Source organism: Denticeps clupeoides, unplaced genomic scaffold (genome assembly GCF_900700375.1).
Source record: "Denticeps clupeoides unplaced genomic scaffold, fDenClu1.1, whole genome shotgun sequence".
NCBI lineage: Eukaryota > Metazoa > Chordata > Actinopteri > Clupeiformes > Denticipitidae > Denticeps > Denticeps clupeoides.
Window position 1 is genome coordinate 144,799 of NW_021629688.1, and position 25,748 is coordinate 170,546.

Below are 25,748 nucleotides of genomic sequence, written 5' to 3' on the forward strand. Positions count from 1 at the left end.
AAAAACAAAAAAAAAAACATGTATGTATGGATTGCTGGCAAATCCACTGTAAATATGATCTGACGTGTGTCGTTTTCTTTCTACTGTTGTACGTAACATACAGGTAGGCCTGTTGTGTCATCGCCTGGTGCCATTTTTGTGTCACCAGGACCCTGTCAGCCCTCTAGCGCAGCCACGTCTGTAGTGGAGACAGTCCATGTAGTCGGAGGTTCACTCAATCAAAAGGTCGGCCGAGAGGTCGCCTGTGTTTCGTGGGGTCAAGAGCTGTGACCCCCCGTCACCAAATGCTGCCGCGCTTGTCTCAGGACTAACTCTCAAGCTGCTTGGGTTGTGCTTTTTCGCCATTTCGGAAACAAACGCTTGTGTGCATGGGAAGGTTCGCAGGCGGATTTGCTTCGTTCTTCCCGTTTTGAATTGCACTGATCGCCTCTTAGGGGCTTCAACAAAAGGAAGCGAATTATTTACCCCGTTTTACCCTGCTTCGCTTGGAATGTTCTTTTGTGTTGCCATGTTCAGTTTCTGTGCCACTCTGGTTTTCATTGCAAATGTTGATTGATATAAAACTCAAAAAGATGACATGATTTGTTGTGTGTGCTGATTGGTACCAGATTTTGCTCATTAATGTACAATTACAGACTGTGACATCAGGGATTTAAAATCTCCACAATTTGCCAAAGTATGTAGCTGATGCTCGCCCCCCCAGCAGCGGGCGTGGCTTCCCCGCCCGTTTCTAAGACAGAAAACTTTTTTCTTTTTATTGCTCCCCGTGCAAAAGGTACAAATACTGTTGGCTTTTTGTCTGCATTTTACACAACGTGGAAATCAACATTTTATGAGTAGTAAATCCCATTTTTATTAAAGTGTCTGGTCAAACTCTATGTCTCTGTGGTATTTTAAAGGGGAAATAAAGGAAAGGAATTGAAGTAAATTAAAAAGTGGATAGAAATGCACAATATACCAATATGTGTTACTGCGGCAAAAGGAAAAACTATATATGACTTATGAGTTAGTAATTTTATCTTAAAATATTTTTAAATGTTATTAAAAAGCATGGTTTGTTATAGTAAACAAGTAAAATATGTGCAAAGAAGTTTTCTTAAGTGCAGTAATCTTCATCAATGGAGGTCCATCATGGATGTTATCTATGTACAGTATTTACATTGGTAGATTCTCACTGAAGGCATCAAAACTATGAATGAACACATGTGGAGTTATGTACTTAACAAAAATTGGAGACCTGACCTCCACAGTCACCGGACCTGAACCCAATCCAGATGGTTTGGGGTGAGCTGGACCGCAGAGTGAAGGCAAAGAGGCCAACAAGTGCTAAACACCTCTGGGAACTCCTTCAAGACGACCTCTTGAAGCTCATCGAGAGAATGCCAAGAGTGTGCAAAGCAGTAATCAGAGCAAAGAAACTAGAATATAAAACATGTTTTCACTTATTTCACCTTTTTTTTGTTAAGTACATAACTCCACATGTGTTCATTCATAGTTTTGATGCCTTCGGTGAGAATCTACCAACGTAAATGGTCATGAAAATAAAGAAAACACATTGAATGAGAAGGTGTGTCCAAACTTTTGGCCTGTACTGTGTGTCAAGCAGAAGAGCTGACCTTCTGCTCAGGTCCGTGATAAGAATGCTGGCTACTTTTTTAGTCTAAATGTTTTAATTATAGAACATTATAGTAACTTTGTAGAACAAAACCGAAGACATCGGACAATGAAATAACACACCCGAGCTTATGTAATAAACAAAAAATTGCCAAAATGTTGTGTCTCTCCAAATCAGGGAGCTTTTGCTGTGATGGCAGCATTAAACACTCGTGTCTTCTCTCCACCACCTTAAGTTGGACATCGGGGACGGTTTGATGAGCATGAGCATGCATCTCATCAAGTGGCTTTTGATGATGACAATAGAGAACAGCACAGCAGGTAAGAAAGGGGACTAGTAAGCCGAGATGTTGCTCGGAAAAGTCCAGATGTGCCACTGAGGTCCCCATCATGGCCACCCACTTCTCACCAAGGATGATGGTTAAAAACAGATAACACATTTCACAGTGTCACCGTGCGCTGTGCTGCAGTGTATCACAATGACAGACACTTTCACTTCACTTTCTACATGTTTCTTGCATTAGACTCTTCAAAATGACCCCCCATCTTATGTCTCCATAACTGCCACAGAGTAGTCCAAACATTCTGTGCAAACTTTTAACTGGTAGTGTACATCCCCCCAGTCAGTAGTTACAGGGACAGTCCTTCTGAAGCAACCCACGGTTCAGGGACACAATGGTAGTAAGCGGGATTTGAACGTGCGGCACCCACACTGCTGTCCTTACCTGCAGAGGATTATGAATCCCATAATATAAGGCTGTTTTTTTGTTGCTGTTATGACCATTAAAACCACCAAAAATCTCCAGTCTGCCCCTGATCCTCCCCAACTTCCTGCCATGCGCCCCATTTAACTCTCTGAAACTCGCAGTTCTATGAATAAATCAATCAAATAGGTTGGTAGTGTGGTGGTAGGGTGGTAGTAGCCTAGTAGTAACACACTAGTGGGTAACACACTCACCTATGACCCAGAAGACCCAGGTTCAAACCCCACTTACTACCATCGTGTCCCTGAGCAGGACACTTAACCCTGAGTGTCTCCGGGGGGGACTGTCCCTGTAACTACTGATTGTAAGTCGCTCTGGATAAGGGCGCCTGATAAATGTAAATAAATTGAAATATCACAGTCGTGCTGTTACCTTCGGTCTATTCGCCGTTGGACCATGTGATCAACTCCCTGCCTGTACGGAGGATCGGACCGAAGCGGAGCCTGGAGCTTTAACGTCGGCTTCTGCGCGCAACACACCCCGACTTCGCGACTGGGGGGGGCGGTTTCTGGGTCTTAAAAAATCCTCTAAACGGCTTTCCCTTGTGTGCTCAAACAGGTGCAGAAATCGGTCTAAAAGCATGTGAATATTCCTTCAAGGTATCAGAAGATGTTAATTCAGAAGAATTTTCCTGAGCTCGTGTCCTTTTGAACTCCCTTATTAAGACGTAAATAAACTTTATTTACTGGCAATATGTTGGTTACGTCCTGGAACGGTATTGGCCCCGTCTTCGTCCAATCGCAGCGCCCCGTCCGTTTGGTCCAATCAAAAAGCTCACACTCGCAGCCAATCGCGGGGCAGCAGGAACTTTTTTTTCCCCTTCCCCGTCAGGGGCTTCCCTCGCCGGGCAGAAGCGAGCCGCGTCCTGGGAGAGAAGCAGCGGCGCGACAAAGTAACCGAGGTCGGTTACTTGCGGCACCGCGGGCCGCCGGAGGGCCGGGCCGGTCACCTGGGCGGACGCGGGAGCGACAAGCGACTCCCGTCTCCGGGTCGCGTCGCGGGGGTCATGCGGTCTCGGTCGGCCTCTCTTTCTTTTTTTTTTGGTACAGTTACAAGTGCGTCAACAAACGCGACAGTAGGTGACAGGTTACCTGTTCCAAGTTCAAGTTACTTTCTGCAGGTTAACTAACTAGACTAGTCAAGACTCACTAACTAGTTAAACTTAAACTTTTTTTTAATTATTATTATTATTTCCATTCACTTTTTGAGGAGTGGACAGCATTTTTTTCTTGTAGAACAGGATGCTTGTTATCCTGCGTTTACGCGGCAGGTAGTTTTAATTTTTTTTAGTTTCTGGTGACATCTACAAGTCATGTATTCCAAACTTTGTTCCCAACTGAAGAAGCCCTCGGCCGCGCGAAAAGTGGCCCTCCTCGTTGTCGCTGCCTACGGAGTGAGAAAGCTCTGCCCGTATGTTATCCCCCGGTTTGCCCGCGGCGGGAGAAGGCCCGGGGGCTCGCCCGCCTCCCCAGACCCGGACGGGGCGCAGCTGCTGGAGAAAGTGAGGAAGAAGAGCAGCTCCCCCGCCGTGAACCGCGAGTTCCTCGAGCGGCTGCTGCACCTCCTGCGCATCCTCTTCCCCAGGCTCCTGTGCAGGGAGCTGGGCCTGCTGGGGTTCCACTCCGTGGCCCTCGTCTCTCGTACCTTCCTCTCCATCTACGTGGCCAAGCTGGATGGGCAGATCGTGAAGACGATCGTGAAGAAAGACCCGCAGGCATTCGTGTGGGAGCTGACCAAGTGGCTCCTGATCGCCATCCCGGCCACCTTTGTAAACAGCGCCATCCGCTACCTGGAGGGCAAGCTGACCCTCGCCTTCCGCACCAGGCTAGTCAGCCACGCCTACCAGCTGTACTTCAGTAACCAGACGTACTACCGGGTCAGCAACATGGACGGCCGGCTGGCCAACCCAGACCAGTCCCTGACCGAGGACGTGGTGATGTTCGCGGCCTCGGTCTCCCATCTCTACTCCAACCTCACCAAGCCCATCCTGGACGTCGTGATGACCTGTTACACTCTCATCAAAACCGCCGAGTCCAAAGGGGCCAACACTACCTGGCCCTCGGCCATCGCTGGCATCGTGGTGGCGCTGACGGCCAAGATCTTGCGGGCCTTCTCGCCTCGCTTTGGCAAGCTGGTGGCAGAGGAGGCCCGGAGGAAGGGGGACCTGCGGTACATGCACTCCCGCATCATCGCCAACTCTGAGGAGATTGCCTTCTATGGGGGGCACAAGGTAAACGGGTGTTGTGACTCAATCTTACAGATTTAATATACAATTGTAGTTCATTCTTATTATATATATATATATATATATATATATATATATACACACACACACACACACACACACACACACACACACACACACACAGTACATGCCAAAAGTTTGGACACGCCTTCTCATTCAATGTGTTTTCTTTATTTTCATGACCATTTATGTTGGTAGATTCTCACTGAAGGCATCAAAACTATGAATGAACACGTGTGGAGTTATGTACTTAACAAAAAAAGGTGAAATAACAGAAAACATGTTTTATATTCTATTTTCTTTGCTCTGATTACTGCTTTGCACACTCTTGGCATTCTCTCGATGAGCTTCAAGAGGTCGTCACCTGAAATGGTTCTCCAACAGTCTTGAAGGAGTTCCCAGAGGTGTTTAGCACTTGTTGGCCCCGTTGCCTTCACTATTCGCTCCAGCTCACCCCAAACCATCTTGACTGGATTCAGGTCCGGTGACTGTGGAGGCCAGGTCTCCACTTTTTGTTAAGTACATAACTCCACATGTGTTCATTCATAGTTTTGATGCCTTCAGTGAGAATCTACCAACATAAATGGTCATGAAAATATAGAAAGCACATTGAATGAGAAGGTGTGTTTAAACTTTTGGCCTGTACTGTATATACTGAATTAACTACTACAACTAGATTGGATCATTAAAAAAAAATTAAAAATACCATGGAAAAGTTCCTAACAAAAATGAAACACAAAAGCAACATTCCACACCTCCCCTTCTAATAAGATATGAATAAAGATTTTTTTAGAGCTGACTTACTTTATAATGTTTTATGTGTGGGAACAAAGGTGACTTTATTGGTGTAATTTTTTTCCCCATAGACTAAGGATTCATTTCAGCTCATTTAGAGGTTTTAGAGGTTTTTTTCTGGCAGTCATCAAATAAGGAAGTAACTTGAATACCACCGAAACTAAAACTGAGAGAAAATGTGAAAAGTATTGCGGCACACGTGAGTAGTACAAAGGGCCGTGAGTGTGTGTTGAATGGCCAGTCGGGCGGTGGGGGGGGAGATATCCCGAGAAACTCGGTTATCCTTTGGCGCGCCGTGGAACAAAGGACGCGGAATTCCGAGATTACTTCTCTTGACCGTGTGCAAGCGATTTGATGGCAGGTTGCACCTTTGAACCCCCGACTGTAACTGTAGTAATCAAACGAATTCATTGTTGATTGCGCCTGAGCGCGTTACAGTGACTGGCGTGACACATTTACATTTACAGCATTTACCAGACGCCCTTATCCAGATCGACTTACAGTCAGTAGTTACAGGGACAGTCCCCCCTGGAGCAACTTAGGGTTAAGTGTCTTGCTCAGGGACACAATGGTAGTAAGTGGGATTTGAACCTGGGTCTTCTGGTTCATAGGCGAGTGTGTTACCCACTAGGCTACTACCACCCTTGCTCTTGCTCTTGACACTTGCTCTTTATGAAACGGCTGCATCAGTGAAGTAATATTTTTAGTGGGAACCGCTTTGCATGTGACTTACACCACACCAGCACGCCACGGGGGGGGTCGGGTCATTGCGGTTCAGAGAAAATGGCGCCTGAACAGCCAGAACAGCTCGGATGTCTTTATTTGCGAATGCCCCCTCTCTGTCCCGCTGTTGGCCGAGCTGCTGGAGGTGCACCTCAGCCGACGTGCTCATTCTCACCTTCAGGCCTCAGGGGACCGCGAAAGAGATGCAAAAACATCCGAGGCAGCGGCGGCCTGGGTTCTTCTACATGCACGAAAATAAGAGTGACACAGAGGGCAGAATTAATTACAATTAAAACCAAAAAAATGTCACTCTGAAGTGCAAACTGTTCCCGGGTTTATTTTAGTGCTCAAAATAATTGCACGCTTGTGTCTTGACTTCGGGGAACGTTCCTTAGGAAACAGCGGTCCTGGCGTATTTCGAACCATTTGAACTCCAGTTCTGTTCTGCCGCAGGTGGAGATGTCCCAGCTGCAGCGCAGCTACCAGTCTCTCGCCTCCCAGATCAACCTCATCCTGTTTAAGCGGCTGTGGTACGTCATGCTGGAGCAGTTCCTCATGAAGTACCTGTGGAGCGCCTCGGGCCTGGTCATGGTGGCCGTGCCAATCATAACTGCCACGGGATACTCAGAGCGCGGTACCGCCTCCCTCCCGCCTCCCCTCTTTCTCGTCTCTCCTCCTTGCTCACGTCCCTGACCTGATGGATAACGTCATGTCAAAGTCCCGCACGGTCCGACAGATCTCCTCACATATCAAGACCAGCGATAATGGCCGTGTAATAAACGCGATTTCACACATGGTACTTATCACTTATCATGGCGCTGTAGTAAGTCTAAGGTCTGTCTGTGCGCAGCAGGAGGTAAACTCTGCCTTCACAGCAGGTCACAGCCACCTGGGGATGAACCTTGCTCATGGCCGATAAGGTGGCTAAAAAAGCCCAGACCACCCTGCATGTGAATGTTTATCTTGTATATCACATTATTATCCACTTCGGCACATAGTAATAACGTAATTACCAATTTCATCCATTTGAAAGTTGAGAGTTGACGGGACTTATTTCAAAAACTATTGTAATGAATTATTCTAAATGATACGTAATGCAGTGCACTCAGGTTCTGTTGGGTGCGTTTATCCGTCACCCAGGCCTAGTGCACGTCGTGATTTTAGGTCAAGTTTACCAAAGCACAATCCTGATTGGCTTATTAGGTTTTGTGTCCTTTGAACCTTTAGAATTTTGACCAAAGTCCCATCGTTTGCCATGCTGATCACATACACTAGCCTTTGAAATGTTTGTTTGAGTGGAGAAAACGGTATGCAAATGATCAGCGAGATGCTGCGCCCTCCATTAATATGGGTGCCGTGCCCGGCTTTCTGTGTGGAGACCAGTTTTCAGACTGGCGCTTGGCAGCTCTGCCCGTTCTGCATTTGTCGGGTGCCAAATTCTCAACATGCGTTCCCCACAGCTCCGATAGTCCCTGCAGCTATGCAGAATGTAGGCTAAACCCATTTTCTTTCCTTTTTTTTTTGTTGTTGTTGTCCTACCAGCGCGGCCGTAGCTGAGCGTTAAATTTCGGATGTGCTTTTTGGTAGATTCTGAGGATGTCAAACAGGCTGCCATGGTGATGAAAGAGGAGGAGCTGGTGAGCGAGCGCACCCAGGCCTTCACCACGGCCCGGAACCTTCTGAATGCTGCGGCCGACGCTGTGGAACGGATTATGAGCTCCTACAAAGAGGCAAGCGCCATTGATGTGTTGTGTTATATAATACAACCAACATGGTTATGAAGCGTGTCCCATTCATAAATGTGGGCTACAGACCTTTTTTGTTGCATGTTATGCAACAAATTCATCATTTGCATTTGTTAGAGAGATGAATAAAAGCACCAGTTAGTGCTTTTAAAACTAAATAGATGCCACCTAATTTGCATATATTTTAGGTGTGATCTAAGCATTATGGCAGATGTTGACAAATAATGTTCTCTGTTTGCAAGATATAAATGGCCCAGAATTTTACCTTCAATTATCATGGGTTTACGTGGTTGGAACATTGTAACCTGGTACATATTAGCTAACTTTCTTTATGAATTTACTTTTCCATGATATAGGACATGCATCAAGCAATGTAGAATTTCAGCTATCATCTTGGTTTTCTGCAGCAGATTTGTAGAGCTCATGCTACGGTCCCTTTGCAGGTGACGGAGCTTGCAGGCTACACGGCCCGCGTGTACGAGATGTTCATTGTGTTTGAGGACGTGCAGGCCGGGGTGTATCGCCGCTCTGCAATTGCACAGATGGGAGAACCTGGGGACATGCAGATGGTGCAGCATGGCATGAGGGTGGAGGGGCCGTTGGAAATCAGAGGTAGAGTGGTCACGTATTTAGCCGTGGGGTCTGTTTAACTGCATAGTTGTTTTGCATTTGTAAACTTACCTGCCACTTTATTAGAAACTTTATTAGGGTGGTTGTAGCCCTGTAGTTAACACACTCACCTATGATGTCCCTGAGCAAGACACTTAACCTTGAGTTGCTCAAGGGGGACTGTCCCTTTAACTACTGATTGTAAGTCGCTCTTTATAAGGGCATGTGTGTATAAATGCCGTAAATATAACATCCTAACACTTCTTTTTTATATATATATATATATATATATATATATATAAAAGATGTATTAATGTATTCCATACAGTGTAATAGTGCATAATTACCAGTTTCATATGGTAATGTTCTGACGACATGCTGACCAGACCAAACACAGATGTGATACTGCTGACTTACTGGCATGTTCGTGGTGTGTTTCTATTAAATTCTATGGCCCATAAATGTCCAGTTGGCCAGCTCTGTGGTCAGAAATGCCCAAACAAACTGTACAGGACAATAACTTAATTTACCATGGCTACTACACACCAGCTTAGGAGTGCTTTTCTTTTGGAAAAAAAAAAGCATTTGATTGACATGTGTTCTGTCCTACTGTGTGTGCAGGTGAAGTGATTGACGTCGATCAGGGCATCAGGTGCGAGAACCTGCCGATCATCACTCCCACTGGGGATGTGGTGGTGTCCTGTCTCAACATGAAGGTAAAGTTGCACTGTCTTGATAGTAGATAATAATATTCTTGTTAGTTTTGTAATTTCATGAATCCATTATCATCCCACCACTGCATGTTTTATAGGCTGTTGAAAGTTTATTTTGCTGTTGTTGCGGTATTGTGTCCACTGTGTCCTGTTTGAGGTCTCATATGTCTTGTCTGTAGAGATGGTACTCAAGTAGGAATTTCATTGTGCTTGGTACCGTGTAGATATGACACTAAACTTAAATTGAACAGAACTGAAAAATTATTTGAAAATAACAAGCCCAAATGCCCAGCCAGTCTGAAATTATACTCAGATGGATGACTGTAGAACAAGGAAAAAACACAAGGTCATTGCTAAATATTTATGAATCCTAATTAAGACAAAATAATCATTTTTTAATCACACAAGTGTGAGATTTGCAAAATTGTAATTATTATTTTGAAATTTGAAATGCACAAATACATGCATGATTGTGCATGAACCATATTCAAGTAATGTAAGTAACTGTACCAGCCATAAGTGCGCACAGTAAAATTAGTGTGGGCGTCTGGGTGCCAATAAAAGCGTACGGTATTCATGAGTTGGCCTAGATTTTATTGCCATTTGCTTTAGAAGTGATTCGTGTGTGAAGAAAGGGGATTTAATGCACCTGTAACTGATTCTAAGGAGTTTTGGCACTCAAATGCACACTGTAAAAAAAAAATTCAGTTCCACATGATTCGTTTGATTTAGGCTGTCCTAATTCGTTTGTGCTATTTCAAACCATGCCTATGAAATAAATTCTGCTTGATTTTTTTTTTAAAGTAACAAATGATTTGATCATGTTAGAATGTTGTGGTGGCATGGTGGATGGAGGCTCATTCGTACGACTTAAACAGGGTTTATAATACATTTAAAACATGTTTCATTTGGATTCAGTGCAAAATCATGTTTGATCATCTTAATGAAATCTTTGTTGAATTATACTAAATTAACTTAATATGTATGGCTTGAAATAATGCAAAGGAATTAGCCTAAATCAAATGAATCCTGTGGAACTGTTTTTTTTTTTCAGTGCACACACTATGGTAACTACATTTTGGTTTATAATCCTGAGAATTTTGTGCCCATTGTGTGAGTCTCTTCTGTTAATATACATTAGTTAATTAATAATATCTGTTCTCACAGATAAAGAGCATAAACAGAATTGAATCAGTAGTACTTTTATGTTATTGCATATGTTAGAACCAGATCAGGTTAGAATCGTTTTGCAACGTCGGTTTCCTTTCATGTGCCTTGGAGATATTTTTCTCTCTGGAAGTCTCCTCTGTTCTGGATCCCATCGTGATGAATTCATGCCTCTCAGTAGATTCTGAGAAGTGGGTCATGGGTGCTGTGGCATGACCCCCTGGCAGAACAGAAACAATGTGGTGATTATTTGTGGGCCTTTACCCACTGGACCCTGTGGTCAAGGGGGCCTGGTGGTGGCGTGCTGGTCTGTAGAGCCGATGCAGGCGCTAAGCAGATCAGCGCTCTAATTCCAGTCCCCAGACCCTCTGCGGTGTCATGTGACGGGGCGATGACACAATGCTGTTTTAGCTCTGCTCCCATAGCGTGTCACTGAGCAGCCTCGTAACCCTGACGAAAAGTAAACGAGGGGGAAAAAAAAGGAAAGGGACCTGGCAGCTCGCCTCCCCAACCAGCTCCCCAGCCAGAGCCACGGGCCAAAAATGGGCCTGCTTTGCCCATCGCTGCATGAATCCTATTGGCAGCCTATCCATGTCCAGGGATTTTGGGGGTTGTCTGTACATGTTTCAAGATTTTCTCTTGGCTGAGATTCTCCACACTATGTTGTGTTTGTTGATGTCTTGAGAAAATGAGGGGCAGTATCCGACAAGCACACAAATCAGCCACTGAAGCTTTTGGAACTTTTCCAAATGGTCCAAATGTAAAGGTTCCTTCTGTTACACGATGAGGGTCTGTATCTTAGAAAAGTCCTGTTTTAAGTGTAAAATTGCTCTTGTCTTGTTCGGAAATCCTAATATATTAAGTGAAAGTGAAGTGATACAGTGCAGCACAGCTCACGGTGCACACAAAAAAATGTGTCCTCTTCTTTTAACCATCACCCTTGGTGAGCAGTGGGGAGCGGGTCAGTTTCCTTACCTGCTAGGCCAACCACTGCCCCGCTGTATATTAATGTATATAATATATTATATATTATTAGTAGAGGTGGGCATAGATTAATTTTCTTAATCTAGATTAATCTCACTGTAATCTTGGAATTAATCTAGAGTAAGAAAAATTAATCTAGAGTAAGCAAAATTAATCTAGATTAAAATGGCTCATTTGAATTCTGCCGAAGGCATTCAGAATATGTGTGCTACCCAAATAATGACTAAAAGTAAGTCTTTGAGAACGGGTTTCTCAAGCCAGGTGGCGCATTAGACCAGGGGCTCATCTCCTGTTTCCAAAATTATGTTCAATAAGATGTACTTGTGTTTACCAACTGTTTATTCAGTTAAATAGCTGCATCCATGTTACCACGTCACGTTTGATGTGGTAATTTCACAGTTCGAAGACTCGTTCTTGCCCTCTACAGTGCAATTCGGCTAGGTATACATCCGCGCTAAAATATCAAGGTGAAAGTCATCATAGTGTAGCGGTTCTTCTACTGCGTTGTGTAACTTTTTGTTTTCGTTTCTTGAACCACAAATGATGAGCTGACACCCAAGAGATTTTCTGTGCAAAGTGTATTCTGTACAAAAAGCAAGGTCGCGTCAGAACATCGCGTCACACATCGCATCTTTCTGCACCTCTCTCTACTCTCACAACTCACGCCATGTGTCCAAGAGAACTGAACATTAACATAAAGCATTCACAATTTACAATAATGCATTCCTGTACAGAAAGCAAGGTCACGTCAGAACATCACGTCACACATCACGTCTTTCTGCACCTCTCTCTACAATACAGAACATAAAAAAATATTTACAAAATAACACACATGCAAAATATTCGTAATATGTACATAAATTAAAATGAAAGAAATAACTTTTTGCACACAAACCCCACGCACCTCTTACAACTCACGCCATGTGTCCAAGAGACCTGAACCGGGTCTCAAAAACAAAATAAAAGTCTTTAGAAAATAAGAAAATAAGACACAAGAAAGAAGAAATATACTTATAAATCTAGTGTAACCATTGAACTCCAGCACAATAGCTTGAGTAGTATAGACCCAGCTCCCAACCCAACTTTGTGAATAGATTAACGTCGATATTTTTTATGGCCCGATAAGAGTCTCACGTTAACGCAGCACGTTAACGCTGATAACGACCCACCACTAATAATTATATTATTTTCTTATATTATAACTTGCTTATTTGTACAGTGATCTTTTATTTTATACAGTCGACATAGTGTCTGTGCTGTTGTTTTTTGCTGTTCTTATCTTGTAAATTTCACACTTGTAGGACTAATAAAGTAACATTCCTTTAATGTGTTAAGAAGAGATGTTGCTTTTAGGGGAAGAGGTAAGAGGCAGTTTGCCTAGCAGTTCAGGAAGCGGCCCGTAATCAGAAGGTTGCCGGTTCGAATCCTGAGGTCACTGAGGTGCCGCTGAGCAAAGCACCGCCTGTCATGGCTGCCGACTGCTCACCAGGGTTAAATGGGTTAAAAGCAGAGGACACATTTCGGTGCATCACAATGACAGTCACTTCACTTTCACTTTTCATAATGGATTCATGTGCTCAAAGGGTGAAAGTTCAGAATACACTTTCAAGCTGTACCTGGTCAGATGTAAAACGGCAAAGCCTGTTACTCCACTTTTCCCACCTGTGCTTCGTTTGTAACATCCGGCTTCGTGTTGACAGGCTAAACCCACTGTTTGTTCTCGGCTCTCTCTGGTAGGTGGACGAGGGAATGCATCTGCTGATCACCGGGCCCAACGGCTGTGGCAAGAGCTCTCTGTTCCGTATCCTCAGCGGCCTGTGGCCCGTCTACAGCGGCGTCCTGTACAAACCGTCCCCACAGCACATGTTCTACATCCCCCAGAGGTAGGGCTTCGGAACAGAGCCTGGATTCATTTTATTCAGTACAGAGGCCGTGGCGTGACAGGGCTGCTTTGCGGTTCATGTCCACAGGGGTGTAAGTAATAAGTCACCCATGTTGCTGGAGGATCAAAGCAAAAACCAAGTGGTATCACCATGAATACAAATGTTCAAACTGATCAACTAATGTTGCCAAGGACTGCATGCTTTAAATGTGAGTGGATATGCAATCTACCCAAGTGCCTACAAAAGCCTGAAAGTAGCTGCGGGTAGTAATTAGCATGTCTGTATTTAATACTCTTTAAAGGATGGTGTTACTGATGCCATGAGCTGACATACAGTACAGGCCAAATGTTTGGACACACCTTCTCATTCAATGTGTTTTCTTTATTTTCATGACCATTTACGTTGGTAGATTCTCACTGAAGGCATCAAAACTATGAATGACCACATGTGGAGTTATGTACTTAACAAAAAAAAAGGTGAAATAACTGAAAACATGTTTTTTATTCTAGTTTCTTTGCTCTGATTACTGCTTTGCACACTCTTGGCATTCTCTCGATGAGCTTCAAGAGGTCGTCACCTGAAGTGGTTTTCTTAACAGTCTTGAAGGAGTTCCCAGAGGTGTTTAGCACTTGTTGGTCCAGCTCACCCCAAACCATCTGGACTGGGTTCAGGTCCGGTGACTGTGGAGGCCAGGTCTCCCCTTTTTGTTAAGTACATAACTCCACATGTGTTCATTCATAGTTTTGATGCCTTCAGTGAGAATCTACCAACGTAAATGGTCATGAAAATAAAGAAAACACAAGGTGTGTCCAAACTTTTGGCCTGTACTGTAGATGCTATAGAAAAACACAGAGATAAATGTTTTTTTTACACCCACTTCTGTGCACATTTAAAATAGTCAGGAAGTGAGGTTTTTTTTGTCTTGTGCAAACCATACAATTGACAATAAATTCACATTGACACCATTTTTTTCTCATCTTTCCTCCTTGCCAGTGTATTAACTGTAGTACAAACATTTTGTACAATCAGGCTCATTGTGCAGTGATTTTAAATTGATGATTTTATATATGGTTGTGGTGTTTAATTACATCTTGTCCTTCGGTGTTTAATATAAATAAAATCCACTACTTATACAGGGCTCCTAATAAAACCATACATGTGCCATACATAAAAAAAACATTTTTTTATACTTATTTTATTAATTAAATCACCTTTTGATGCCCTGCTCTCCTGCTCTCTTGTCAGGCCTTACATGTCTGTTGGGTCGCTGCGAGACCAGGTCATCTATCCTGACACTGTCCAGGAAATGAGGGAGAAGGGCTTCACCGATCACCAGCTGGAGGACATCCTCAGGATCGTCAGCCTGCGCTACATCCTGGAGAGAGAGGGAGGTGAGAGGGAGCATGAAGCCATGGTCCGGATCGGTTTCTCTGACCGGGCATTTATGAAAATCAGTTGCACACATGTGTGCTTCTTAGAATTTGAGATAAATTAGAATAAGATTTGAAACCTTCTTTTCACACACCCCTAGTAGTTACTTCCTCCTTTTGTTGTTTGTATGTTTTATATTTGTAAAATGACATTACTGGGCGTGACCCATGTGTTATAGAGCAGTGGTTCCCAAGGTTTTTGCCTTGTGTCCAAGACAAGCCAGGCCTCCCCACCTAGGGTGACCAGACTCGAGCTTATGATAAAGAGATCACAGCAGCGTGTGGGTGGTTGCTAAATTGCCCAAGGTGCTAGCGGTACTTCCTGTAACACAAGCAGGTGGGAAACCAATGCACTAGCGCGCATGTGTCAAGCTCGTGACCCGCGGGTATTTATATATATCTATTATTATGGCCCAGCGATATGATGCATTACATTTACAGCATTTATCAGACGCCCTTATCCAGAGCGACTTACAATCAGTAGTGACAGGGACAGTCCCCCCCTGGAGACACTCAGGGTTAAGTGTCTTGCTCAGGGACTCAATGGTAGTAGGTGGGATTTGAACCTGGGTCTTTTACTTCAGGGGCAAGTGTGTTACCCACTACCATGATGCTCTGATAACACTGAACCTACAGGTCCCATAATGCTTTGTGTCTTTCTTGACAAGTTGAGCGCCCTACGCCCTGAGTTCACGTGACTTTCAAGCTGCTTCAAGCCGAACAGCTTCAGCTGCAGCGTAAAGACTATGTTTGGCAAGGCAACTGCAGCACTGTGTAATAGATCTATATAAAGTGATCTTGCGGAATATCCAGAGAGTTTGAAACCCCTGCACTAGTGCGAATAGGCGTGTAGGATGACACGACGAATGTCCCCAAAAAGAGGATGTTTTACATTAAAATGATTTAATAAATGACCATTACATTTTTATGGAAGTGTTTCCACTCGGTTTAGTTTGTGTTTGTACTTGTGCAGGCTGGGAGGCCGAAAGCGACTGGAAGGACGTGTTGTCAGGTGGCGAGAAGCAGCGCATGGGCATGGCCAGGATGTTTTACCAGAAGTATGTGGTATTTGCAGACGCCTACAGGGATAGTTTCTGTTTAGCTGCGGTGTTGTCATGACACTTTGGTCCCTGGATGTGTGCAGGCCTAAGTATGCTCTGCTCGATGAGTGCACCAGTGCAGTCAGTATTGACGTGGAGGGCAAAATATTTGAAGCTGCAAAGGATTCTGGGATTGCCCTGCTCTCCATCACCCATCGACCATCCCTCTGGTGAGCATTTCATTTCATTTTGTTCATTCAAATTTTGAACCAAGTGACATTTTGGACCGAATTGAGTTAGAGATATTGAATGACAGCTCTGGACGGGCTCCTTTTACTGGCAACAGGATATGAATAAACTATTACAGAAATTTTAGTGTTATTAAAAAATTAACAGAAGAAAAATATAAAATATTGTTCACTATTTATACAAAATCAATACACAGAATAAATAAAATTACAATTTTTGATTGGCAAAATGTCACTTCCAGCCATATGGCTTTTAGCCCCTAAAATGAGGACTGTGAACAGCCATATGGGGGCACTGTACGCGCATCTGATCTCCAACTCCACTGTTCTCCCCCATCCAGGAAGTACCACTCTCATCTGCTACAGTTCGACGGCGAGGGCGGCTGGCGCTTCGAGAAGCTCGACGCCTCCACCCGCCTCTCCCTGCAGGACGAGAAGCTGCGGCTGGAGACGCAGCTCTCCGGGATCCCCAAGATGCAGCAGCGCCTGGCCGAGCTCTGCCGCATCCTGGGGGAGGACAGCAGCCCGTCCAGGACGGGGGAGGGGTCTCAGGAGCTGGAGAGGGAGGGCGGGGCGGCGCAGAGGGGCGAGCCGGTGGCGTGAGAGCGAGGTGCCTTTTAAAATGAATGGGACGTGACAGACTTGCATGTCAGGCCAGGTGTGTGTGTGTGTGTGTGTGTGTGTGTGTGTGTGTGTGTGTGAGAGAGAGAGAGAGAGAAAACAGTGAAAATGAGTCTTGTTGGGGGTTAACGTGTTAAAGAACGGGGCAGACGGGTGTTGCCTCCATGCGAATGTCACTGAGAGTTTATTCCCCAGCCCGCGTGGAAGGTGGCGGGTGGGGGCGAGAGGGAGAGGCGGGCGCCGTGACAGCTGCCAGCTCCGCCAGGTGCCGTGGATGATGAAAGCCCCCGCGAAAGCCGTCTCCTGCCTGTTATCCCAATCCTCCGCCGAACCCCCCGAAATCTCTGGTACAAACGCGGCGGCGGCAGCGGCCTCGAGGGAGGGAAGCTGCGTAGATTATCGACTCTCGTACTGTACCCCGCGCCCCCTCGCGCTGCTGATTACACCGTCAGGCTGCCAAAGAAGCGTTTCCCGGACGCGTGGATCCGCGCCGACGTTTCCTGATCCGTCACTGAGAGCACATCCCTCCCTCCTCCCTCCCTCCCTCCCCGCCCCCTTCGCCACAGTGCCGAACAGAGCGCTCACGTCTTTAATTCTGGAGGAAACGGTCCACCGTCCGACGGCCACGTCACTGTTGGTGAAGTGAAGCGAATGTGGAATGATTGTCACTTTTGATACACAGCAGCACAGCACAGTGAAATTTGTCCTCTGCATTTAACCCATCACCCTGAGTGAGCAGTGGGCAGCCATGACAGGTGCCCGGGGAGCAGTGTGTGGGGACGGGGCTTTGCTCAGTGGCACCTTGGCGGATCGGGATTCGAACCGGCAACCTTCTGATTACGGGGCCACTTCCTTAACCGCTAGGCCACCGCTGCCCCTTTTTTTTGTTTTTTTTTTTTGTTTAGTGTGCCGTGCCGTGCAGTTCTGTGTAATAACTCACATGTAAACAGTGCCAACGACGACGCCACATCCTGTCGTCTCGGATAATCGGAAGTTTACTTGCGAGACGCTGAGTGTGAATGTTTTTGGGGGTTTTTGTTGCCTCAGCTCAGAGCTGGACAACACGCCCGGATTTTATATTTCATGAAGTCAAATTCAATCTCCAGGAGAGCAAAACATTAAAGAGGAAGTGAAGAACAACATTGCAAGTAACTGTTAATAACCGTTAGCAATAATTAATCGGACGATATTGAATCTGTCGGTGATATGCAGTATTTAATCCAGATGATTATAGCGCCTCTCAGGATGTGCATGACTAATTTGGACGAATTTCCCCCTTTTTTCCGTTATTCAAGGGGCAAAACCGACACTTGATTTGCTGTCAGGATCGACGTGAAGCCCGTGTGGTAGCTGGAGTCACCTGAAATGGCATAAAAATGTAATTCTGGTGAAAGCAGACATTTCTGGCCAGTGCAAGCCTTCTGGAAATCCATGGAAATTCTTCTGAAACGTTTCAGAATGTGAACCCTTCTTTGCACAGTAATTTTGTATAAGCATCATTAGTTATATGGAAAGTATGCCGTTTGATCATGCAGATGTATCAAATATATTGATGGGAGGGAAAAGGAATTTGCACAACTATATATGGCTTGTTGCGGTGTAGATCATGTGGTATAGATGTGTGCGCAATTATATATATTAAAACATATATATTTTCATAATCAAGTGCTTAAAGCAAATCATTCTGTACAATTTTCGTCAGTACGGTCCTTTTCATATTCAACAATGTAACCAAAATAAAAAAAGAAAAGTTAAATGTTTTCCGGTGTTGTTTTTTTTTTGTGGTTTGTCTTGTTGACTTCTTGGAAATTGGTGCAATGCCACAAACACCTTTTTTTTTTTTTTGTTCAGCTCGCCACGTCTCCGCAAGACACCTGGTACATTTACATTTACATCTTTTACCAGACGCCCTTACCCAGAGCAACCTACAATCAGTATTTCTGTTTTAAATGAAGCACCGCAATGTTCCCTAATCCAGGCACTGGGGGAACTCCTGCCAAAAAATGCTCCTATTGCAGCATTGCAAACCATGCACTATTACCTGGGCTCTCGGTCTGAAGGTGGAACCTCCTCAGGTGGGGTGCCAGGAGTCTCAGAGATCACTGCAAAAATTCACAGCTGCTGTAGTTATTATTCTTTATATCCTCATTGTGATAGTGGCAGTGTGGTAGTAGCCAGGTGAATAACACACTCCTATGAAACAGAAGACCCAGGTTCAAAACCCCACCTACCACCATTGTGTCCCTAAGCAGGACACTTAACCCTGAGTGTCTCCAGAGGGACTCTCCCTGTAACTACTGAAGTCACTCTGGATGAGGTTGTCTGATAAATGTTGGTGGGTAAGGAAGCGGCCCAGTAATCAGAAGGTTGCCGGTTCGAATCCCGAGGTGCCACTGAGAAAAGCACCGTCCCCACACACTGCTCCCCGGGCGCCTGTCATGGCTGCCCACTACTCACCAAGGGTGATGGTTTAAAAGCAGAGGACACATGTCACCGTGGGCTGTGCTGCTGTGTATCACAATTATCACGTAATTTTTTTAAATGCCGCAAATGTAATTGTTGTGATTTTTTAACATTCTTTATTAAGATATTATTTAATAATCCTTACTGATTGGCTGCAGTGCTGACAGTGAATGATAACCAATAATAAGTCCTATTTTTCACTCACTTTCTATTATGTTACTCAGGGTGGCAGCTGGCGGAGACCGTCCCAGGGACACACGCAGGGTGGGGCGCACATACAGTCACCTATGGACAAATAAGAGTGAATTTTTTTTTAATATTCATCCATGTTACGATCCAACTCTGTATATAAGTGAAGAGCCCCGAAAACCCGCGGGTACCACGGCCCCCGTTGCGCTTTGACTATTTGGTACAGGGGGCGTGGCTTACGGACAACTGGAAAACCCTCCCAGTAGGTGGACCCCCGAGACCGCCGGAACCCTCGGATCCGACCGACTGGTGCCGCTGCAGGGCTCCCCGCATAAAAGCCGCTCCCTCCCGGCGCCTCGCGTGAGAGAGTCCCGTGCGGAGTGTTCCGAGCCGCGGACGGCGCGACGGAACGCCTCGGCCCACGTGTTGCGTCGCCTGGAGCTCGGGTCTCATGCCAGCGCCGCGGTGCGAGCAGCTCACCGGGGACCGTCGCTGCGGAGGTGGGTCCCCCCCCAGCATCACCGCCGCTTCTCCCGCGTTCGAACCGGAACGCTCGCCGTTCGTGCGACGACCGGAGGGAGAAAAACTTTTTTTTTTTTTAATTTTATTTAAAAAAAAAAACCCCGCTCCGTGGGAAGTTACGCCGGTGATTTCGCTCCCTCTTCGGGACGAAATGCCCCGCATTCCCCGCCGCGCCGCGTGTTTTTACGGCCGCTAATTCGCCCATTCACCGCCCCGCCGTAGTTCTGGTGGAAATAATTAGGCGGCTTCAAAGACGGAGGTTAATTCCCCCCCCGACGCGGGGCGCGCCGGGCCGGGGCGGGGAGTCTGGAGGCGAGGAGCCGAGCGGAGCGCACTGGTCCGGGGGGGTGGAGGAGGCCAATAACAGACCTGGACAGACCGTTTCAGGGGTCACACTGGGGTCAGGCTACTTGTCTGTGTGAGTGACGATACGATACGATATATCGCAGCTGCCACCAGTACGATTGTTATATCAGTCGTGCTAATTGTGTAATTGAATCATAAATCACTATACAAAATTGTGGAAAATGACGTCTGTTTTTGCTGTACAGGCATTGGGTAAAGCCACGCCCACCACCATTTATCTTGTATATTGAGATAACAACGATGCACATTTTCAGTAGCCAGTTGCTTTTTAATTGTGCAATAATTCTACGTAAAAACACATTTCCAATGGGAGTTGAATACAAAAACATGGAAACAAGGCGTGAAAGATAATGGCGGCAGGAGGACACAACCAGGGCACATTTATACTGACAGTGAAATCTTGACAGCAATCGGGGCAATCAGAGACACAACATGAAATCCTGGTCCGGAGTGCCGGAAAATGTCCGGATCGTGGCAGACTTTGCTCCGGTTGATGGAAATAACTTTTCTTTCAGTACGCCCATACCCATGGCAGTTGTGCCACCCCAGTATATCATGCACCGAAACTAACTGATTGTTGGTGGATGTTGCAAAAGTGTTCATTAGCCTCGCAAAGCATTTAAAAAGTCTAGTGCCATGTCATAGACCAATGACATGGACCAAATGGAAAGTTTATGTTAATTAATGTTTCCTTATGACTCAGTTGCTTATACTTTGTGCCAGTATTTTTATATGTCTGAAAATCACACAAGAATGGAAAACATTTACCACTTCAGTGATTTATGTGGTGTTTTGTGACAAACTCATGGCTCATTTGAGGACAAATTTTCAATTGCGAATGTGTTTTATTTTAGTAATTTACAATTGGCTTGTGGTGGCCCACGGCGGGAGTCGCGTCGCATTTACTTTCACTCCGGCACACACATAATGAAAATAAGAAAAAGCGCTGTTTAAAAATTGTGCGGACAGACTGCGCCCACAGCTCAGTCTGGATTAAAGCGGGATCGTGGTGGTTGAGGATGACAAAATTGCGGCCTGGAGCAGCAGTCATTTGCACGCATGAAAAGAGGCGTCTGCAGGTTCGTTTTCAACCACAGCCGTTACGTTACGGACCACTAGTGGTGGTAGTAGCCTGGTGGGTAACACACTATGAACCAGAAGACCCAGGTTCAAACCCCGCGCAAGGCGCTTAACCCCGAGTGTCTCCATGGGGGGACTGTCCCTGTAACTACTGATTGTAAGTCTGTATAAGGGCCTCCGGTAAATTCCGTAAATGTAATGTAAACCACTGTGACCGACAAATAGTCTGATGAATGGAATGGACTCCCCTTTGACCCGCCTTGGTTCGCTCTCTCGCCAGGCCTCCATCTGCGCTTTAAAGTTTTAAAGTAATTAGCGGCTTTTGCAACACGCCTCTGGTGACCTCGCGTGACGGCACATGCACTCATGTCCCTCGTGGCCGCTGCACCATCGCAACGCTCAGGCAAATAATTCCTCCTCTGCCATTGGAGAACGCGAATGGCCGGAGGAAGTGCGGGGCGGCCGCACAGGTCTGTCCGGTTGACGCCTGTGTGCGCACGCTACGGTGGGGGAAGGGGACGCCGAGAGACGCGCTGCGCCGGTGGAGAGGAGGTGGGGGGGTTGGGGCTGGGCCTTGGAAAGCTTGTGCGCCTACACCTGCTCCGAAGCCGGATTAATCCGGAATGGGGGGGTGGGGGGTTGCCGTTTTACGTTTCGTCCTTTGTCTTTTGTACTTTTTTTTTTTTTTTTTTTTTTTTTTTTTATGGTGATCTTCTGGCTCGCAGTGTCCAAGCGAACTTTGAAAAGCGCCATGCGAGTGCGATGTCTGCATACCCATGGACCCCCGTCCCCATTCCGAAAGCTACACGTTGAGCATTTAAGGGGCTTTGGAATTATTATTATTATCTGGTGCATCAAGTACAGTAAGCGATTAAATGTGTTGCTTGCACACAACACAATCTGCCTCACCATCTGTTTGATTTCTCATCGTTCGGCTGGAATCTGTCCTTGTCACACGTTTGGTCACTTTCTGTCCGAACAAGTTGCTTGATAAAGAAGAAAAAAAAAAAAAAGTGTTTTAAATTTTTATGAACTGTGACCAGTGCATGAAAACACATAGAATGTTTTTTTTCCCTCCACAGACTCCGCAGTTTAGTTTTTTTTGCAGTTTTGCATATAAATTGTCAAAACGAGCTCTTTGGTGGCGTTTGAGTGGATCAAGTGGAGTGTGTTTATACGGCTGATCAAAGCGCAGCCTGCCAGTCCCCGGTGCCATTGTCAGCGCGCATGAAGGTGTGGGTGTGGCCTGGCTCCTCCCGGGAGCGGGGGGGGGGGGGGGGGGGGGGGGGGGGGGGGGGGGGGGGGTGTCTCCGTGCGGAGAGAGGGGGTGGGGGCGTCCGGCCGCCTACCCCAAGGCGGATCCCAGGGGATTAGGACGGGGATCCTGGCCATGCACAGACAGATTAGGAGCTCCTGGCTCAGACACGTATTCTGTCAAGTGCGGTGAGTGTGTGTGTGTGTGTGTGTGTGTGTTTTTACGTGTGCGTGCGCGTGAAGAGCCCTTGATCAAGCCAACCACCCCCCCCCCCCCCCCCCCCCCCCCCCCGCTGCTTGTCAGATTGCGCACCGCGCAAAAGAGGAACTTCTTGAATGCGCTCAAGGTGTCATTAAAAATGCATGTCATATTTCTGATAGATCATACGTTCTCCCCGTGGAGTTCCACTGCGTGCTGCATCTTCTCCAAACAACCGCCGAATCTACATACCAGCTAGAATTAATGAACTCTCCTACAAAGGGACACGGGCCGTCCATGCACCATAATAAAAAAAAAAAGACATTAATAACATTCGGGTGAGATCCCTTTCTTTCCCCAACTCCGCCCAGTGTGATAAGAATCCATCTTGAGTGACCAGTGGAACCCCCACCCGAAAATCCCTTTCCCATCTGTGGATCAGAGATACCACACAGTTTAAGGATTTACCCTTGAATCATCTAGAGCGCATTTAGGGGAAAACGAGGTGCTTAGCCCCCCGCCCGCTGAAATAAATACACACACCCCCGAACAACAAACCATATACGTGTTGTGTATGTTGCAGCGTCTAGATCAGGTGGTCTTCGGCCTTCCCGGCACCTCCTCCTGCCCTTTAATCCCCCGTGGAGCGCTCGCTCTCCGCCGGGACCAGGTAGAGTCGGGGACAGGATATTAATGTCCCCGTCGCCGGCGCCCGTAATAGACGCGCCGAGCCGCTCGTTTTTCTCAATATTGTCGGCGGCGTAACCCGATTTGCTGAGGTGTAGCCCACTTTCCCTCATTATGGAGAATTACGGCTGAACTAAGAAGGAGGCAAATCGGTAAAAGATAAATTGGCCCAAAAAGCAATATCTTCTCGCCAGTGTTTTGGATTGAAGCCCGGAAACCTGCACAGTTCGGTAGTGGCCTAGTGGGTAACACACTCGCCTGTGAACCAGAAGACCCGGGTTCAAATCCCACTTACTACCATTGTGTCCCTGAGCAGGACACTTAACCCCGAGTGTCTCCAGGGGGGGACTGTCCCCGTAACTACTGATTGCAAGTCGCTCTGGATACGGGCGTCTGGTAAATGCCGTAAATGTAAATTTGTGAGAAAAGGCTAGTTGTTAGTTGCTAGTTTCGTCTGGGTTATTTGGCGTGTCCCTCCGTCCGCCGCATCAGGCTGTTGAACAAAGCCCGGCCTCCGCGCAACACTGACCCCTTCATCCCCCCTGTTCTGAAGAGCGGCCCCCTTATCTCGGCCCTCACCAGTCTGTCTCCCCGCCTCGCGTCCTCGGCCGCTGTTTATAAGGCGGATGAAAGCGCGGAACTTAGCGTTCCCTCTCGGCCGGGCGGGCGGGCGTTTCTCGGAGAGGAAATGGCTGGAAAAGTCATTCCGTTCTATTCCTGGGCCTGTGACGGTCGCGACGTTTCGCCGTGTCTCTGCCCTCCCTCTCCCCCCAGAAACAGTTGTCCGTCGGTGCGCTTGAATTTTTCGAACGTGTAATTCGTAGCGTTTAGTTCCTCTGCTCCCTTCCCCTTCGTGGCACGTCCCCCTCTACTCGCGCGTCGGTGGCCCCCTCCGCCCCCCAGGAGAACGCAAACAACGGTCTGATCCGCCGATTTACTTCTCATGGCTAATAAGGGGGCGTGTCTCTGCGGCCCAGCGGAGGGTGTTTATGTGAGCCGGCTCCGCTGCGGGAGAGCGCCGCGGCCCACGCTCGCTGGCGGCGGCTCCCTGGCACCCCCCCCCCCCCCCCCCCCCCCCCGCTCAGAATTGCTTCTCTCTCTCTCTTCGCCCTCTCATTCGGTCGGTTTCTTTTCGGCCACCCTCTCTCCTCTCTCTTCCCGGCTTTTACCCCCTCCTCCTTCCTTTCGTCGGAAGAGCAGACTGATCAAAAAGCCAAATTAAAAGATACAGAATATGGCAAAACATACAATGGCAAAAAACAAGAAGAAAAGTGTTACTTTGGCTAGAATGATCTGCAATAAAAGGTGCACTATAAATGCCCGTCAACCATTAAGAGTTCTATATTTAAAATAATGATAATAAAAAAAACCCATCTGTCGGCTTCATGGTTAATTGTGTTGTGCTAAAGAGTTTGGACCTGTGGGGTCAGGGCGAAGTGGACCCCCGGTGGCCATGCGTGAGGGCCTGATGATGGAGCAAAATGGCTACCGCGGGAGGCGGGGGTTTATTATGCCGCTTTGTTCATTTACCAGTCGGAATTTTTTGCCATAAGTTCCTGGCACTGTATAATAAATAAGACATGGCATGTGGGAAGTTGATCGTCTACAGGAGTTGAAAGACCAGAGGGACATGGAGGAGGGAGGAGTCCCGCTAGGCCACCACAAACGCAATTTCCCGTCAGACGGTGTGAAATGTGACATTTTGTAGTGACTGTCGTAATTAGTCTTGAAATAAACGGCCTTTGTCTTATAATCCGGCAAGCGTGGTACTTGATGTGACGTTAGTGAACGTGCCCCATGTGCTGTGCCTTTTATAGCACCAGTAAAACATGGCCCAAAATGTCCCTCGTTTTCCGTCCTTCTCTTCCCTACTCTTCTCCATGATTCTATGCATTTCTTTCCTGCCTCTCACTCCGTCCCTCGTCCCCCCCCCCCCCTCTCTCTCTCTCTCTCTCGCCGGTCTATTATTGCACGTCCACCGTCACTCTCTTTGCTCTCAGTGTTTCCTCTGCCTCTGTTTGCCCCCTGCCCTCTTTCTCTCTTTCTCCTTCCTCCCTTTCTCTCTGTCCTTCCTGCCGACTTCCTCTCCTCTCCCGCCCTCCCGGCCGGCGCGCGGCGCAGATTATAGAGCGCGTAATAACGTGTGTCGGCGGCAGGGGTGGCAGTTTAATTGGTGGCCTCGCCGCGCAGCTGTCTGAGGAGCGGCGGCATCTGTTTCACTCTCCGCGGTTCGAGGCCCGCTCTTATATATTTAACCCGCCGCGGCGCCCTTTGTTTTTTAAAGAAGGGCCTAATGACTGCCGGAATAATCTCGGACTCCCGGCGGTGAAATCCGAGGCCAGGCTGGGGGCCGAGACGCGGGCGAGTCTTCGGCAGATTACGCGGAAAGCATAGATTATGGGGACTA

The 25,748-nt window shown here is 46.8% G+C and overlaps 1 protein-coding gene across 2 annotated transcripts; it reads left to right on the forward strand.

Annotated features, from left to right (window-relative positions):
• Window positions 1-3,209: 3,209 nt before the first annotated feature.
• LOC114771311 (ATP-binding cassette sub-family D member 1-like) lies at window positions 3,210-17,339 on the forward strand. 2 transcript variants are annotated; one of them, XM_028964923.1, is made up of 10 exons: window positions 3,210-4,608; window positions 6,595-6,807; window positions 7,776-7,871; window positions 8,330-8,498; window positions 9,117-9,211; window positions 13,097-13,242; window positions 14,488-14,633; window positions 15,646-15,730; window positions 15,817-15,942; window positions 16,302-17,339. In XM_028964923.1, the coding sequence occupies exons 1-10, from the start codon at window positions 3,691-3,693 to the stop codon at window positions 16,561-16,563; spliced, it is 2,256 nt and encodes a 751-aa protein (XP_028820756.1). In that variant the 5' UTR covers window positions 3,210-3,690; the 3' UTR covers window positions 16,564-17,339. The 2 variants fall into 2 exon arrangements, with proteins under 2 accessions (XP_028820756.1, XP_028820755.1); XM_028964922.1 differs by having other exon boundaries at window positions 6,595-6,775; window positions 7,729-7,871.
• Window positions 17,340-25,748: the final 8,409 nt, after the last annotated feature.

What these genes read in the sequence shown, in the direction of transcription:
- LOC114771311 (XM_028964922.1), top strand. Translation starts at nt 3,691, where the DNA reads ATGTATTCCAAACTTTGTTCCCAACTGAAGAAGCCCTCGGCCGCGCGA. An exon ending in CACGGGATACTCAGAGCGCG is followed by an intron (nt 6,776 to 7,728) that starts GTACCGCCTCCC and finishes GCTTTTTGGTAG; the next exon opens with ATTCTGAGGATGTCAAACAG. An exon ending in ACCCATCGACCATCCCTCTG is followed by an intron (nt 15,943 to 16,301) that starts GTGAGCATTTCA and finishes TCCCCCATCCAG; the next exon opens with GAAGTACCACTCTCATCTGC.